At 38.8% G+C, this 16,992-nt stretch overlaps 1 protein-coding gene across 1 annotated transcript in view; it reads left to right on the top strand.

Annotated features, from left to right (window-relative positions):
* Window positions 1–16,992, top strand: part of C8B (complement C8 beta chain) — a 45,719-nt gene that overhangs the window by 4,521 nt on the left and 24,206 nt on the right. The window contains exons 2-5 of the mRNA XM_042464065.1: window positions 6,314–6,470; window positions 10,714–10,852; window positions 13,640–13,781; window positions 16,240–16,372. Coding sequence (XP_042319999.1) covers window positions 6,314–6,470; window positions 10,714–10,852; window positions 13,640–13,781; window positions 16,240–16,372 — 571 coding nt within the window. The remainder of the gene's footprint in view (window positions 1–6,313; window positions 6,471–10,713; window positions 10,853–13,639; window positions 13,782–16,239; window positions 16,373–16,992) is intronic.

Raw genomic sequence — 16,992 nt, 5'->3', positions numbered from 1 at the left:
ACTTGAAGGTACACAACAACAACAAGGCTACAAGAAAATGGGTTATATTCTCCCTAGAGAGGATCACCTGGTGCATGTTACCGTCGGTTTGATGCCAGGTAAAGATTTTCTAGTTTTGATGCCACAGATTTTAAGAACTGTTTTTCAATCTTAGCACTTTTCTATTTTCCTTATTTTAGATTATATATATATATATATATATATATATATACACACACACACACACACACACACACACACAATAGTGTTTTTGTGTGCTGCTTCATTTAACTTGGTTTTATTTTCTGTTGTCTCAAGTTATTACTACATTGCGAACTCAAAGTTATTACTGCATTGTTTGTATTTTCTAATTTTTAATGTGTTTTGCGCTGACAAGAGAACCAAGGTTATTAGGTGTCTAGAAATACAATTATAAATTCACAGTCACTCAGTCATTCACTCACCCACTTTGAGAGGACTGCAATTTTCTTTTGCAATTGAAATTGCTGTTACAAATAGTGGTAAGTGCCCTTCCAATAGTTATGCAAAATACTGGAAAAGTGTCAATCTGCATATCTTTGAAAGCAGCTTTATAACTTCTGCTGACATCAGAGATGAGAGTAAGGATAACAATGAAAGGTTAAACTGATTAAAAAAAAGGAAAGGCGAAAAATTACTCTGAATCGACACATTCACACCCACTTGACTCCATGCCTGATCTCTTGATGTCGAGGTTTAAGGTATTCTGGTTCCACCCAAGCCCCACAATCCCTACTACCTTCACTCCACTCTTTTTATGTAGTTCCTCTAATTATTGCTCTACATATTACTCTCAAAGTTCAGACATGAATGATCCTTCATCCCCACCTGCCCCCCTTCTTTTTATCCAGGTGGTGGGGAAACTCAGGCCTGGCAAACAGTCCAGTTCTCTAGGACTCCCAGACAGTCAATTCCCCCTTCCGTAAAACACTTATAATTTGGTCCTATGGATATTTTTCCATTCCAAAATATTCAAATATGTCTTTGAAGGCTAACATCATTAACAGTTTTAACCTAAAAATATCCTGGCATTTTTATTCTCTATTTTCCTTTGGCCCTGCCTGCCATCAGAAAGTCCCCTTCTTCAACTGCTGTGACATAAAAGTTGGCTTCCAAGCTAGCTTCCCCGCCTTGCTTTTATTCATCATTATTTATTTATCCAATTCATTAATTTATATCCCACCTTTCTCCTGGCACAGGACCAAAAATGGCCTACAATAGTTTAAAACAAAGTTTAGCCAAAGATTACAAATACCACTAAAAATTATATTAGAAATCATATAGTTTTTAAAAATTTAAAGCATATTTAAAACATAATTAAAATAATAACAGTACAGCATACCACATTGAAAACACCCCCATGGTTTGAGGACCAAAGGCATGCCTGAATAACAAGTTCTTTGTCTCTCAGCTGTTTCTCCTTTTCATGAGTTTGTCCTCATGGCTTCTGACACCATGCCATCCAATAATCCCAATATATCAGGGACAGTCTCAATTTATCGTCTGCAGTTTCTTTTCTTTTTTCCAGCTGCTTTTAAAATGTCCCTGTTTCTCTTCTTCCTCTTTTGTCCTCATCTTAAGTTGCTGCAAACTGAATTCAAAGGGCAAAAGTAGTTTGTACTCAATTATCTCAGCAGGGGGAAGAGCAGAGGAGGGGTGCAATCTTCTGTAAATTCAAGCAAAAACAAACTGCTGCAACCTTTCCTGGCTTGTGTGTTCTTCCTTGTTAATAATTTTTGCCATCTTGGCCTCACTGATGTTGTGTGGCCACATGTGTTCCCATTTTTATCTAGGAAATATTGACAGATCTATGATACCCCTTTTTATACTAAATATGTCTCAAATAGAAATTCCATCCACTGCCCCCCAGTTCAAACCCAGAGGTGTCTCAAAATTAACATGGTACAGTTTTGGCATGCACAATCCGTAGACTGCACGCATTCTCAGGAACCTCCTGTCCCCTCCCAGACCTCTTTTTCTAAACCCCCACTTTCCCAGCAACATCAAAATAGTTCTACCAGCAACCTGGATAAAGCGGTGATGGTCTGGATCACAGCCTGAGCCTGTCCTACTCTCAGCAAGCCAAAAGCAATCTCACCCCAGCAATCTTGAAACCTTGCTTGAGATTACTGGGTTAAAGACTGCTGGAATGGACTGAGGTTAAAGACTTCTCACTTTAGTGTATGCATTTGTGATATGAGTGCTTTATGGACCCCCTGCCAACACTGGATGCAGCCTGAGACACTGAAACTGCATTTAATGGGTTGGGCTCAACACTGACAGGCAGGTTGTTAATATTCATTTTGACTGCTAATAGGAATGTTTTAATAAAACAATGAAAACACAATATATTGCATTAAAACAATCACCAGTACCACTGCCATCGTCATCATCCACTGAAAGTAGTAACCATCTGAGTACAATGAGAGCAACCTCAAAAATAATGACAATTCGGTGCACTTTTGACTGATAATTCCTGAGGGGGCTCAATTACCTAGGGCCCTTGATCTGATTTTGCTTGATCATTAGCTGTGCACCCCTAGCATAGATAGAGTTCCAAATGCTTTTCCCTGGGAAATCCCAGAACCATTTTATTTTAATAGTGCTCTCATCCCTACTTCTTAGAAGTGTGACACTTTGAGAGTTCCTAGGTTCCTCCTTTTCTTGTGTCTTGTCATACCAACTGTGATGTCACACTCTTTTGATGGTGCTGCTGCTGGAATTCATAATGGACCAAGAGAGAAAGAGAGTTGAGAAGACAGTGGCATTCTAGCCCTGATTTTTTTTGCAAAAGAATATTCTGCTTAGAAGATCACTACACGCAGCTTTTAAAACACAGTTCAAGTCAGAAAAATAGCACCTTTGGCAATACTTATTGCAGACAATTGCCTCTGACTTGTAGCTGCTATTTCTCTAAAGTGTGGTTAGGTCATCCCTTGTCAATAATAATAATAATAATAATAATAATAATAATAGTAAATTTCATTTATATTTATATTTCCTGCCTCTCCCAAGGATCAAAGCAGGATTAGATCATTAAAATAATACAGTACAATAAAAAAAATCTATAGTGAATTACACATTCCTATTAGTTCCTTTAAAAAAAAACACCAATAAGCTCCCAATAATGTTGTAGATCCATTAGTCCTCAGATGCAAAACATTGCTGCCAAGGCAGTTCTGATATTGACAGTCATGTGGTGTTAGTGTCTTCTGCCATCCTCCTGTCCCCCCTCCCCCTTGCTATTCCCAAGCAGGTTGGTTTCCTTTTTTTCCCTCCCTGCCCTTTTCTATTGTTGTTATTTTTTAAAACTTCAATTGCATTAGTGGGAATACATTAAAAATAAAATCTAAAACCCCCAAAATGTACACTGGGCAGGCTATAGGGCAGGGATTTGGGGTTAAGGTGTATGCAGAAAAGTACACTGGCAAAAACAGCCCTAGTTGTGCTATAATGGAGATCTACAATAATGGTTATCCCCAAACTACTATGTTTCCATTTTCACTAACTAATATGATTGCAGTAAGAACGGGGCTCATGAGGTAATGCTCCTGTTGTTTTTCTGACTAGGCGTTAGAATGGTATTTTGTGTAGAATCTGTTCTGAATGAACTGTAATCAAGGCAGATGGAAACTTTTATTAACTTCCAGTAGGCGGGCAGGGGGGATGTCACTTAATTTTTTTATTATTATTATTGTTTTGTTTTGTAATTAAAAGTCCATATTAGAAAATAGATTGCAGAAAATAAGCATGGCTGCTGCAAGCGCTCAATTGCAAGTAAATTCTGTTCTAGTAAGTAGGAATTGTGGGCCCATATGGTTACGGAAGTTTTTAAATATCTGAATTCATAGAGAACAATACCTGCTTCAAGAGAACTTTAAGTAGGTACACCTTCCCTCTCTAGTCCAGTGGGATCTCATTAAACTAGGCCTGCATAATTTGTGAGTCTCGAGCCAAAGCTAGCTGAGCAGCCAACTATTGTATCTTCCTGCCAAATACTTGGCAACTTCCCTACTCTCCCTGCCACATTTTTTTCCAGGAAAGAATAAGGCAGACCGAGCAAGCTCCTGTTCTAAAATTGCCTTATGGGCCATTCATTTTTGCAGACCTGCCTTAAAATATATCAAGTCATTTGACAGCGTTCCTTCTCAAAGATCAGAAAATGAGCAGAAAGCATATTTCTTTCTGCAGATGAACTCAGAGGATTTCCTGTATTATTTCATGCCATTTGTGCAGTCTTAGGACTCACCCCTCTTCCATCCCCCCCCCCCCCCCCCATACATACTTATCAGTGTATTATTAATAGCCTTGTCTGAGAAAAAAGAGCTTTACATTTGGCTGGTAATGTTTTACATGTAGGTAACCCCCCCAATCTTTAATATGTCAAATTGAAATATGAAAAATTCTGTCTTCTCCAAGGAAAGCCACTGACAGTCTTTGAAGCGAGCATATATAGAAAAGAGATTTGTATCACACTGTCTATTAGCAGCAGAAAATGAACAGGTTCCTTCCTCTCTCTCTCTCTTTCTCTCTCTCTCTAACACACACACTCACACACATTCACTGTTCATTTTAATTAATAGATGTGGCAATCTATAAAATCTGGTAAAATTAGGTGGCCCTGCCCCCTGCTGATATCAAAAACAGAAGACACTTCCAGACTCACAGGGTGTGATCAACATTATTTGTGCCCACTGGCAGCCTGCATCCCTACAAACGATGTATGTTACACAACCTGATCATTCAGGGACCCATAATGGTGTGGATGTCCAGTATGTTGTTCTGACTGAGGTTCTTTGTATACATGTATGGTCTTTTCTGCCTTCAGCTAAATGTGCCATTCACATGTGACTGGAGTCCTTTAGTGGGTGTAAAATAATGAGATGCTGCTGCTCCTTGCCATGCAATCAGTTAAATGAATGAAAGAGCCTATAAGGACTCTGTGGCAATATTTGATTAGAGAATGTGCCCAAGAGTGATTAGTGCTCAAGCATATTTCTTCCATTTTCCTGAGTAGGCATGACTCAGCTTCACAAACAACAATAATTTCATAGTGTACAATATAAATTTGTTCTTACCTCACTCATAACTCATCTTTGAAGGAATTCGTAAAGAACTGGGTGATAGTGACAACAATGAGGATGAAGAGGAGCAGAAGGAAAATATTGATCATATACAGTATGCTCTTCATATCAATGGGGGATCTGTTCCAGACCCTCATCCTCCCATGGATAAGGAAGAATGAGGGGCCTCAATGGCAGGTGCAAAGTGTGTGCAGCCCCTAATGTGGCCATGTGCACACACACCCCGTTGAAAGCAATGGGGCTTGACGTCCGCAGATGGCAAACATGCAAATATCGAAAGTTCTCTGTACATCAATCATGTGTGTGGTGGATATCTGAAGAACTGTGGTGGCCTTATCCTAACAGCAGCATGCTACTTTCATGACAACATTGTTCCAAACTACAGCACTTTGGGTGTGTATGCCTTTAAGTCCCCTGTTGACTTATGCTGACCCTATGAATTTCATAGGGTTTTATTAGGCAAGTTAGACTCAGATGTGGTTTTGTCCCTTCCTCTGAAATATAGCCTACAGCACCTGACATTTAGTGGTGGTCTCTCATCCAATTACTAACCAGAGCTGACCCTACTTAGCTTCCAAGATCAGAAAGGATCTAATGCCTTTACTGTTCTCTAAAAGGCTGAGCAACAACCATTGTCTTCCATGAGATGCACAAGGATGGATTATCTGGAATGCTATGACCTAGGAAGATTGTTCCTTCACCTCCATCTACCTCCCAGATGTTCTTCAGGCTTTCTATTTTACCAGACTGTAACAGGACTTGCATTTGTTTTACCTTCACTTTATTGATATGATCCATCTCTTCACATTTTAATTAGACTTCAACTAGGCATGCTTATATTTCACATATAATTTCAATACACGAAATATTCTTATTACTGATTATTATTAAACTGGTGTGATCATGTGACAGAAGTGGCTGTGTGAATGCATGACTATTTCAATGAAACCCTGTCATGGAGCATATTTTTCAGAATTCTCCATACATAATTCATAATCACACAATCATTTCAGTATGTACTAGTTACTATCCATAGCCAAAGTTCTCTCAGAGTTGTTTGATCTTAATGGTACACTGGCAAAAGCCTTCTGTATGTTATCTTGACACATCACTTATACCTCTCTGTATGGCAAGCACCATATAGATAGTGGTGATAAGAAATAGTGCATCACATATACCTCAATGGAAAAATTTTCCTTATTAAAATATAGTGGAGAAAGGGATCTTTCCTTTCAATTAAATGGAGTTGATGGCAATGTGACCAAAGAGCGATGGCGCCGATCTCCAAACAGCCTACCACAGCCAATTGACTGTGTCCTTTCCAGTTGGTCCTCATGGAGTACTTGTGAACCTTGCCAGAAGAAAAGGGTGAGTCTATATATGATATGTGTTTGACAGGAATTAGAAATGTGCTTCCAAAGAACTGGCTAACTAGTTCAAATCAATATGGCTCCCTTTCCTGCAATATGGCTGTACTACTCTTTCTGTAGATCTTCCTTTTAAATCTGATTCTGGACTTCAGGGGTGTGGAACTCATGGCCCTCCAAGAGTTGGTGAACTACAACTCCCACCACCATGACCTCTGGCCATGTTGGCTGGGACAGATATAAACTAGACTCAAAAAACATTTGGAGTGCCACAGTCCCCCCTCCCCCTATTTTATCCCTTTTTTATATTGTCTAGTTTCTTGGACAGTTTGCATATTTATTTATTTCTCTCTCTCTCTCTCTGTCTATCTGGAAAAGGTACACATGGACATGGGTATGCAAGGCCCTAGTGACCTTAGGTACTTTGAAATTTGGCTAATACACAAAGGGAGACAGAGCTTAAGCAGGTGAATAAGAATAGCAAAGGCCATTAGAAGTGAGCAGGCAAATTGAGGATCACTGAGAGTTCTTTCTCTCAATACATCATATATTATGTGCCAAGTTTGTTTTTCTTACTCCACTGCCTTAATTGTGTTTCTCTCTGTGTGTGCTTCAAGTCACCTGAATTTCACAGGGTTTTCTAAGCAAAGAATACCGAGATGTGGTTTTGCCCATTTCTCCCTCCGATATATATCTTACAGCACCTGATATTTGTTGGCAGTCTCCTGTCCAAGTACTAACTCTTAATTATAGCACCTTCAAAAACAGCCACATTGCCTTTGGACCCTTTAGCCCTTTTAGCTTCCATACCTTCTGACACCTTTTTTCTAATCTTCAGCCTTTCTCACAAAGGGATTCTCTGATGTTCTAATCCCTGTCAAAATGACAACATTCCCTTCCCTTAGAAGTTGAATTACAAGTATTTTGACAGTCTTATCCCCTGAACAGTCAAAAAGTTCACCAACATTTCATGTCATCCCACCAGCTCAGCCAATTGGTGTCAGATACTTCACTACCATACAATACAATATAGATATATCTCACAATATTAGTTCATATTTCATTTCAGTGCTGTGCCTCCAGGTTATTTTTTAATCATACAATCCAGTTTGCAGGATTTCACTAAAGTTAAAATAAAGATCCTATTGTATATTACATGGTGCCTGTTTGGTTATCCTGATTCCATCAAAGTCAATTGAATGCTAATATTTATTAGCATTATGTATAATGTCAGAAACCTCATGGCAGCACAGTGATTTGATGTTTTTTTTTCTTACTCTTATCCATAGTGCATGGGAACATAGGCTGGAATTTTAGATGCACTAGTCAGTTACACAGAACCATAGAGTTGGAAGAGACCACTAGGGCAACCCAGTCCAACCCCCTGCCATGCAGGAATAAACAATCAAAGCCCTCCTCACAGATGGCCATCCAGCATCTATTTAAAAGCCTCCAAAGAAGGAAACTCTGACACACTCCAAGGCTACATGCAACTACCTTAGCTGCATAGGTATGTAGCATCTCCTGGGCCAGTCACCTCAAACCTGACTTACCAGGCGGCAGCCACTGAGAGTGGCAGAGGTCTGTTCTCCTATTGATCAGGACACAGCAGACTTATGTTTCCGCTCCCTCCCTCCTCTGATCTCTAGTGCAACAGTTAGAAGTAGGATGTTTTTCCTCCTCCCACTGAAGATGGTTCATGGGAGGGAAGTGGGAATGCCAGTTGTCTGTGTCCCAATCAACAGAGAGCAGATTCCTCTCACTCGCAGCAAATGGTGCTTGATACGCCAGGATTGGAGACTTTTATAGTCCATATATATACTCTACACTATTGAATATGTAGGGATTGTCAATATGAACCAGTTATAAAATCCTAAACTACAGCTTGATTGTGAATTCCAGCCACAGTCTTATATTGCATCAGATGACTGGCCCATTTAACTCAGTATTGCAGCAGTTCTATATAGAATTGCAGTCAAGATGGTTTCCTAGCCCTACATGAAAATACTTGGTATTATCTGGTGGTCTCCCATCCAAGTATTAACTGGGACCAGCTCTGCTCAGCTTCCACAATCAGAGAAGATAGGTGTCTATTTCACTTTACCTAAAACACCTTTTGGAGAGGTGGGGCAAAACCAAGCTGTTTTAAATGTAAAATCTGTGCTACAGGAGCAGAAGAGACCCTTTCATATTTTTTTCTACCAGGGGAAGACTTTAGGTGCGCCTAGAAAAGGCCTGGGGCCATACAAACAGTATAGGTGTGCACAGGGCCTCAAAGATTCCCTTGCCTGCTTTATTTTATTATTTTATTTTATTTTATTTCTTGCTTTTCTCCAACTATGAGACAGAAGGGGTGTGTGTGTGTGTGTGTGTGTGTGTGTATATATCTGAAAACTGATATATTTTCCCCTTGCTCTTCCGTACTGCAAGGCAGCTACGTAAGGCCATGGTTCACTTCTGTGGGCTAAACCTTATGAAATTTAGAGTCATAAGTTACTGTAACAGAGTATAAGAGCATGGCCTATATTCCCCTTTCTCTGGTAGGAAATCAGGTTGGGGAATTGCCGCTCTTCACTTGTTGTACTAGAGGGCTCCTGATGTAGGGCTCTTTTGTGTGGAGTGCCCTCCATATCCTTGTTTTTGACTGGAAGATTAAGGCTCACAGCTGCTCATTTTTCACCATGAACATTTTCCACTGACAAAGTGCTTTCAGACTAAGGCTTTGATTCTGATAGACATTTGTGGTAAAATTTCTATTATCTTCAGAAGGGCAGTAGAATATTATTTTGTCACCAGGCTAAGATGATCACTTTGGAGTAGTCATTCTTTGGCCTCACTCAAAGCTACAGCATACATATTATTATCATCCTTATTTTTGCTATTGCATTAGTAAAAGATAAGAAAAGTGGATGTACTTGGAAAAACAGAGACAGTATTGAAGTACAGTATGAAGCAGTCCTACTACTTGTGTAAGCTTGTAGCTAAAGGTATAATACAGCTTTCTGTCATGGAATATTTTGCATATACTGTACAGTGGTCCCTTAATATCTGCTGAGGCTTGATTGACCATCCCTGTGGATACCAAAATCAGTGGATGCTCAAGTTCCATTATATACAATAGCAGAGTAAAATTGTGTCATTTATGTAAAATGGCAACTACACTTTGCTATTTGGATTATGAGATATATATATCAAGCAGTGGATGGTTGAATCCATGAATGCCAAAAGCATGGATATGGAAGGCAGTATGAGAGAGATCCCGGGAAAACATCAATGGTATCTGTTATTCAGAATATCTTCCATAACATTACAGTCATATGTCAATTAACAACACCTCTGACAAAGAAGCTCCTTTTTACTAAGTCTTTTTATGGCCAACCAGCTGCCCTTTTCTTTATCATTCTCTGTCCAGCCAGAAGGTTTTTTGTTTGTTTGTTTGTTTGTTTGTTTGTTTGTTTTAACAGCATCAGCACTGGGAGGATATCTAGGTATATCCTTAAAGTTATTAGAATCTTCCCTAGATTAGATTTAGGGTTACTAGGCTTGAATTTACTAGACTCTTCACTGGTACTCTTAGGAGCCATTTTAGCAGAAGAAAATACCTGAACTACCACATTCTCCCATCTACATGTACCAGATAGTGCTGGCCCATCTGCTCTACATGTCCCGTCCTGTCCTTGACCAACTACACTTGGGAGTTTACAGTTTCAATGGCCTACAGCTAGGCAAAATTCAGCCCAGTGCAAAAAAGTGTAGGCAGAATGCTGCACAGTGCTGATGGGGAACACATGTGTGCATATTGAATTTCTTGAAAATTTGATCTGTCCTATCCAGGCTTGCTAAACATATTCTTTCTCAGTATCTGCTGACCCCAATCCACTGCCACAAGGCAATTCTATAAATACACATTTCTAGTACGTGTAATGTGATGAATGCTACCCCCAAATTACATTTTTAAATTGTGAATAGAACGAAAAGGGACCCAATATTTCCCATATATATTATATACTGTCAATGGTGTAATTTTTATATTTTTTTCAATTTTAATTGGATGATTTTAATTGTTGTTTTAATGTGTTTTGTGTGTGTTGTTAGCCACCTTGGGTCCCACTTTGAGAGCAAGGCAGGATAAAAATAAAATGAATAAATGAATAAATAAATAAAATAGAAAAGACCTATACCAACTCAAGATACATGCACTTTAATTTGGGAAAGCAAGAATTAATAATTCTATTCTGTTGCAGTACCGATTTGCCCGTGTGGAACAGCCTTCACAATTTGGTGGTGACCAATGTGATGACGCTGATCAAGAAACTGAAGACTGTGTAACAAGCACACCTTGCAGAAACACTGTTCGATGTGAAGGCTTTGTATGTGACACAGGTTAGTGAATAGAGAGGCTTCCCTTAATCTGAAAACGTGGCTGAAAACCCTGTCTATCAAACTGAATATGACCTTAATAAAACAAATGCAAAAATACTGAGGCTTTGTTCCTTTTCAGCTAAAGTAGTAGTAGTATAGACTGCTTGGTTTGTCACCAATGAAATCTAATAATGGCCAGATCCTATTGGGAAATCCCCCACCCAGGGCAATCCAGTGGATCAGCATGTAGTTTATTCCCATTGATCTCTTCTAGTTGTGGCAAAATGTAGGATTCAATTAATCGTTTGCATTGTGGGACTCTAAAGCTGCTGAAGAATTAGTGCAGTTTGACACCGCTTTAATTACTATGGTTCAAATCCTGGGATTTGTTGTGGCACCATAGCTTTCTGACAGGGAAGGCTAAAAATCTCACAGAGCTACAGTTCAAAGAATGCCATAACACTGAGCCATGGCTGTTAATGTGGTATCAAGCTGCACTAATTCTGCATGTTGCAGCCAGTTCTACAGTGTAGAGTCCCCCCCCCCCAGAAAAAGCATTATAATACTTCCTGTGATTAAATTAAATTGTAGATACAGGCAACAACAGCATGAGTCCACAATGGTGTGCTGTTTCTGAAATTATAACTAGTAAGTTCTGTTTGAGAGATCTGCATGTGTGTATGTGTGTGTAAACATTTATTTGTTCTTTCTTCTCCTTGTGGATTCAATTTACAAGATCAAAACACTCACTGTCTGCAGCTGAGTGTCCTCCAGCGTAACACAACAGTTCCATATGTGGAACTAGGGTACAACTGGCCACTCACTGAACCCTGGACTTACCAGAGAATTTCTGCAGCCCCTTCTTCACAGCCATTCCATGCCTGGTGAAAGCAGGGGAGGGGATGGAATTGGAGAAACATCTAACTATATCCCTGCAGCCAGACAGGAATTGATTACAACATTTGCTGAAACATCTCAAGGACCCCAACAGAGGATGTAATCAGTTCACCTCTGGCTACAGGGACAGAACCAGATGCTTCCCCAGATCCTCACTGCTCTCACCAGGCATGAAATGGGATGGGTGGGTGAGCTGAAGCCATTATATCATAGTTGGGTGAGAGGGGGTTGGGCATTGTGGAAGATGGAAGGGAATATCAACATCCACATTGACAAAAAAGGAGCTATACACAAATATAAACTGGATTTATGCCTGCATATGCCACTAACAGGATGGTAACCATTGTCTCTAATATCAGCTATGACCATTATTGGATAAAATTAGACCCAATCTAACAATCATTGCTTCATTCCATTTTCTAATACAGTGGGCCCTCTCCATATGCAGGGGATCCATTCTGGACACACACACACACACACAGTATATGGGGAAAACATTGTACGCTCAACCCCCATTTGTTTTAATGGGGAAGTGCTCCGTGCGAGGTGCAGCACGCATGCGCCATTATGCTTCCCGAAGCTTAACCGCACATGGCACGCCCATGTATGGTGCAGGCGCACTGTAATAATATGACAGTAGGTTAAAGGTGACCACTTTATATGTATAGTATGATAATAGTTTTTGTTTTTCTTTTCTTTCAAGTTTGATACAGGTGTATATATTTGACAATTTTTTTAAAATACATATTTTGCTGTTTGTTGATTGATTTATTGAATGCATTTTATCTATACAAAGTACAGAGAATTTTTGATCTCACTTAAGATATAAACTGCAGCAAGGAGAACTAACTTCCCAATTTACTGCGGATCAGTAGATCACTATACTAATACCTCAGGTAGACAACTAAAATTTCATAAAATTAAGTACATGAAAGAAATATTGCAGCCATAGCACTCAACATTCCTGTACAGTATTTAAAATTGCACTGTGCTGCAGCTCTTCTTCAGGCTTCTATGAGAAACAGTGACGATTTCTTAAGCCTAACTGCTGCATCAATTTCTGTAGCCAGAAAACTATTCTTTGTGGAAATGAAATTAAAGTTGAAAAAAGAAAAATGAAACCTATAGTTTTTCAATATTAGTGCAATGGCAACTTTTTACAAAATAGTACTTTAGCTATTGCTATGGGTGATGAAGAAATGCATAGAACATATAACCCTATACGTAATTGTTAATGCCAACTAGAGTAGAACCATTATAGATCTATTGTAGAGTAGATCTAATGGGGATTTGATAAATCTACACTCTTGTAAATTCTATTGATTCTGTGGTTGTACTTTAGTGGGATTAACCTCTTGATATAAACTAGTGTTGATTAATGCATATGAAATGTCAAAAGAAAAAAGACCTGGTATTTGAAAGTAAGTAGGAAAGAAGTACAGAATCATTATTCTTTCAAAACAAAGATCAGATCTATCAGTACCGAGAATTTTAGAGCCTATCAACATAGGTAGATTATTTATTTGTTGCATTTTGCATTCATAGTTGTACTTTTTTATGTTTTCTTTTTTCCGCATTTCCTTTTGCTAGTAGCAATTTCTGACTGGTCTCTCCTATGAAATGAAATGAAATTTGTCTCAAATTATAAATGGTGACTCAGGCTTAAATGGATGTTACAAAAATATGACATGCTGTAGACTTCTCCTAATCAATTAAGTGTGTCAAGTTATTAAACATGATTGTGTTTAAAAAGCACACAGAGATAAGCAAGAGTTTTGAGGAGCAGGCTGAAATAAATTGATAATAGTGAGTGTAAGTTTTAAGGGGGCAGAAGCATAAAATTGCACTTATTAACCTAAACAGTAATATCAGATTAACAATTAATCAGTGTGTTTCCATTCTGTGTTGTAGGAAGATGTATTAATCGGAGGCTACTTTGCAATGGGGATGATGACTGTGGGGATCAGTCAGATGAAAGAAACTGCAAGAAAATATATAGGAGATGCAACCAGCCTGTAGAACAATACTGGGGAATACAAATGCTAGCAAGTGGGTAAGTGCTTCTGTAGAATAAGAAATACGATTTATGCCAACCTAATTTATGTCAGATTCTCTCTTTCATCTTAAATTCCAAATAGGTTGTTTTTTCATGGGGAAAACATTAATGGGAAGGCAATGGCAAAAGGATTCAGCCAAAAATGCCAATTTTAGCATAAAGCTTTTACTGACAGTAAAACTCTTGGCTCTTGGAGGGGCATTTTGTACTCATGGTAATATTTAGGCACAACTGGCAACTAACTCAGAAGACACTGTTGCTTTTCTATTCTGTCATTGACTATACAAAGCTCAGAATGTTTAAAAAATATGGGTGAATAACTATACAACTTTTACATTTTAGCTTAAAGCTTTTACTGACAGTAACTGAGACTTGGATGGGTATTTCAACCTTTTTAAATGGTATGGGGAGGGACTTTACAAGAGCTGAGACACCACCAAACCATGGTGACATGAAGAAAGAGAGATGGCCACCTGGAGAAGCCTGGATGCTGCTCCTTTCTGCCCCATACAGAGGCCACAGCAACCAAATGGCGTTGCCTCCAGGAGCCCTAAAAAGAACCTGCTCTCAGGTGGGCATGTGCCAGGTGCCATTGGTGCCCTCGTGTGCAGTGATGACTTCCACGTGGCGCCTTGCCATTTGGATGTGGCAGTGCACATACATCATTATGGTAGGCCCCGTGTGGATGTGGGTGAGCCATTATGGCATGATAGGGTTCAGGAGCATGCAGACGCTCCGCTATCCCGAGCCCTAAAATCGGCCCCAGGCCGGCACTTTATGCCAGTATGTATCAGGCCACAGTTACAAGATTGAAGAGTTCAAGTTTCAGCCTCCTGGTTTTGAGGTTGTCCATCTAATCGATGGATTGATTGACTGACTGACTGGTTGATTTAATATTGAGGGTATTTATATTCCATCCTTCAGCCAAAAAGGCTCCCAGGGCATTTTATAAATGGTTAATTTGACAGTTCCCTGCACTCAGGCTTACAATCTAAATAAGGTACAACCATAAGGAAAATGGAATGGCAGTGAAGGGAGGGGAGTAAGTCCAGTAGGTACTGCCTACTTTTTCCTCTCTCAGGGGCTATGGCAATAGCAATTGGGATAGAAGGACAACCTTTCATCGGCGGCTGGGCCAAGGCATGATGATCAAACTAAACAATGTTCAGATAAGATTCATTTAGCTTTAGGTTTAGGTGATAAGAACTATTTATACATGCTGTCTGAATAACAGCTAGTCCATTTTTCTGAAGGCTATTTCTAGAATGATGTTTTTGGGTAGTGTGGAAGTCTACCATGGAAATGAATGAGAAAAAATCCTGTTACACTAGTGGACATCAACTGACACAAGACTGGATTTGGAGTCATTCTGTACTCAGAGTAATATTTAGACACAGATCACAACTAACTCTGAATACGCTCTTGCTTTTGTATTCTGTCATTGACTCTACAAAGCTCAGAATTTTTTTTAAAAATGTGGTTGAATAATTATACCACAATCTTTAATAAGTTTTTAAAATTAAATTACACAATAATCTAATTTAATGGACCTCACTAGTGATTTTTCACTGTGTTCTTAAAGGGAAACTTAATTATTTCTCTATTTATCATTACAATTCTAGGAAGATGTCTTAATCTAAAGTGGTGTGAGAGAGCTGTTAACCAAATCATATAAAAACTAACAGTAAAAAAAGAAAGAGACATATCGCTTTAACTGCCCTGGCTTAGTGTTAGGGAATCCTGGGAATTGCAGTTTATTGTGGCACCAGAGCTCCCTGACAGAGAAGGCTAAATATCTCACTACAGTTCCCAGAATTCCCTAGCACTGAACCAGGGCAGTTAAAGCCATCTCAAACTGGATTATTTCTGCAGTGTGTTTTGGACCATAGGTAATTCAGTAAATTTTAAATGACCCTTTTCTCCAGTTGTATTACTGTTTGGTTAAATTTCAAAGTAGTTACAGTCAGCAGGCAAAATCGAATTGTGAGTCACAACTAAAATTAAATGTAACCTATATAAGTGGTAAGAAGTTTGATTTATTCAGTTGTTTGTTTTACTCTACAGTTGGATTTATGTGTTTAGATTCACTCCAGTTTAGAAGTGTTTAAATTCATGAGATGAACAGCAGACTAACAGAGTTGGTGTAAGGTTGATATTTAAAAACCAACAATCACATCTTTTCAATTGTCCATGAGGGTAGAAAAACATCAAGAATATTTCAATTTGCAGCATTAGATCTTTCTGCTCTTCAGTGAATCAAAAATCATTTTAGTAGTCAATTATTTAATAAGGGCCTAGCAACTGTTTTCTTAGCTGGGACAGATGATAGAATATCCTGCATGTAAAACTAAAACAAAACAGAAACAAGAAAAGAGAAAGATTAGCTGACTTTGAAAAGAATTATTACTAATGAATGTATAAACAACATGGGTTTATCCATCTCTCCTCTTTCCAGATTAAATATTTTTACAAACCATCTGGAAGGCTTAGTTCTTGACCACAGATACTATGGCGGTGCTTGTTCTCCACAGAATATTGGAGACACCAGTTTCAGGAAGCCATTCAATGTACAAAGCTATTTGGCTGTGGTATGTATCAAATAGATGTTCAAGTTTGTGACATCGTTCACCTGTTACATTTATTAAAGTGAAATTTCTGTCTGAAAAATGTTTCTAAAGCAATAGCATGTAGCAGTAGCATTTATATTTTATATTGCTTATAGTGAACTCATCACTCTCGAAGCAGTTAACAGTCTGTAAAGCAATTGCCCCCAACAAGCTGGGTACTCATTTTACTGACAAGATTGAAGCCTGAGTCAACCATGGAGCCCTGGAATCGGACACACAACATTTTGGCTGCAGTACTGGCATTTAACCACTGTGCCACCAGGGCTCCTTTTTATTTTATACCTATCTATTTTATACAGTACACATATGTTTCATACATGTTTGGATCCAGTTATACCCTGCAGTGCTTCATCACAGAACTTTCATAGGCACTAAGAACTCAATTTTACATGAAGAAAAAATTAATGCAGTTAACTTTTTTGTACCAAATCTTGTTTATCAATCAAATATGCAAGAGGACAACTCCTTATGTAGATTAAAACTACAAAAGCCACAATGCAGTCCATCCATGAGTGAAATCCACATGCACAAAAATATCTGAGGTCTTCTCCAGTTCCCAAAGCAGGACAGTGACAATACTG

The sequence above is a fragment of the Sceloporus undulatus genome, chromosome 4, assembly GCF_019175285.1.
Source record: "Sceloporus undulatus isolate JIND9_A2432 ecotype Alabama chromosome 4, SceUnd_v1.1, whole genome shotgun sequence".
In the NCBI taxonomy this organism is placed as follows: domain Eukaryota; kingdom Metazoa; phylum Chordata; class Lepidosauria; order Squamata; family Phrynosomatidae; genus Sceloporus; species Sceloporus undulatus.
Note: the sequence above shows the minus strand (reverse complement) of the source record. Positions and strands in the feature narration are given on the sequence as shown.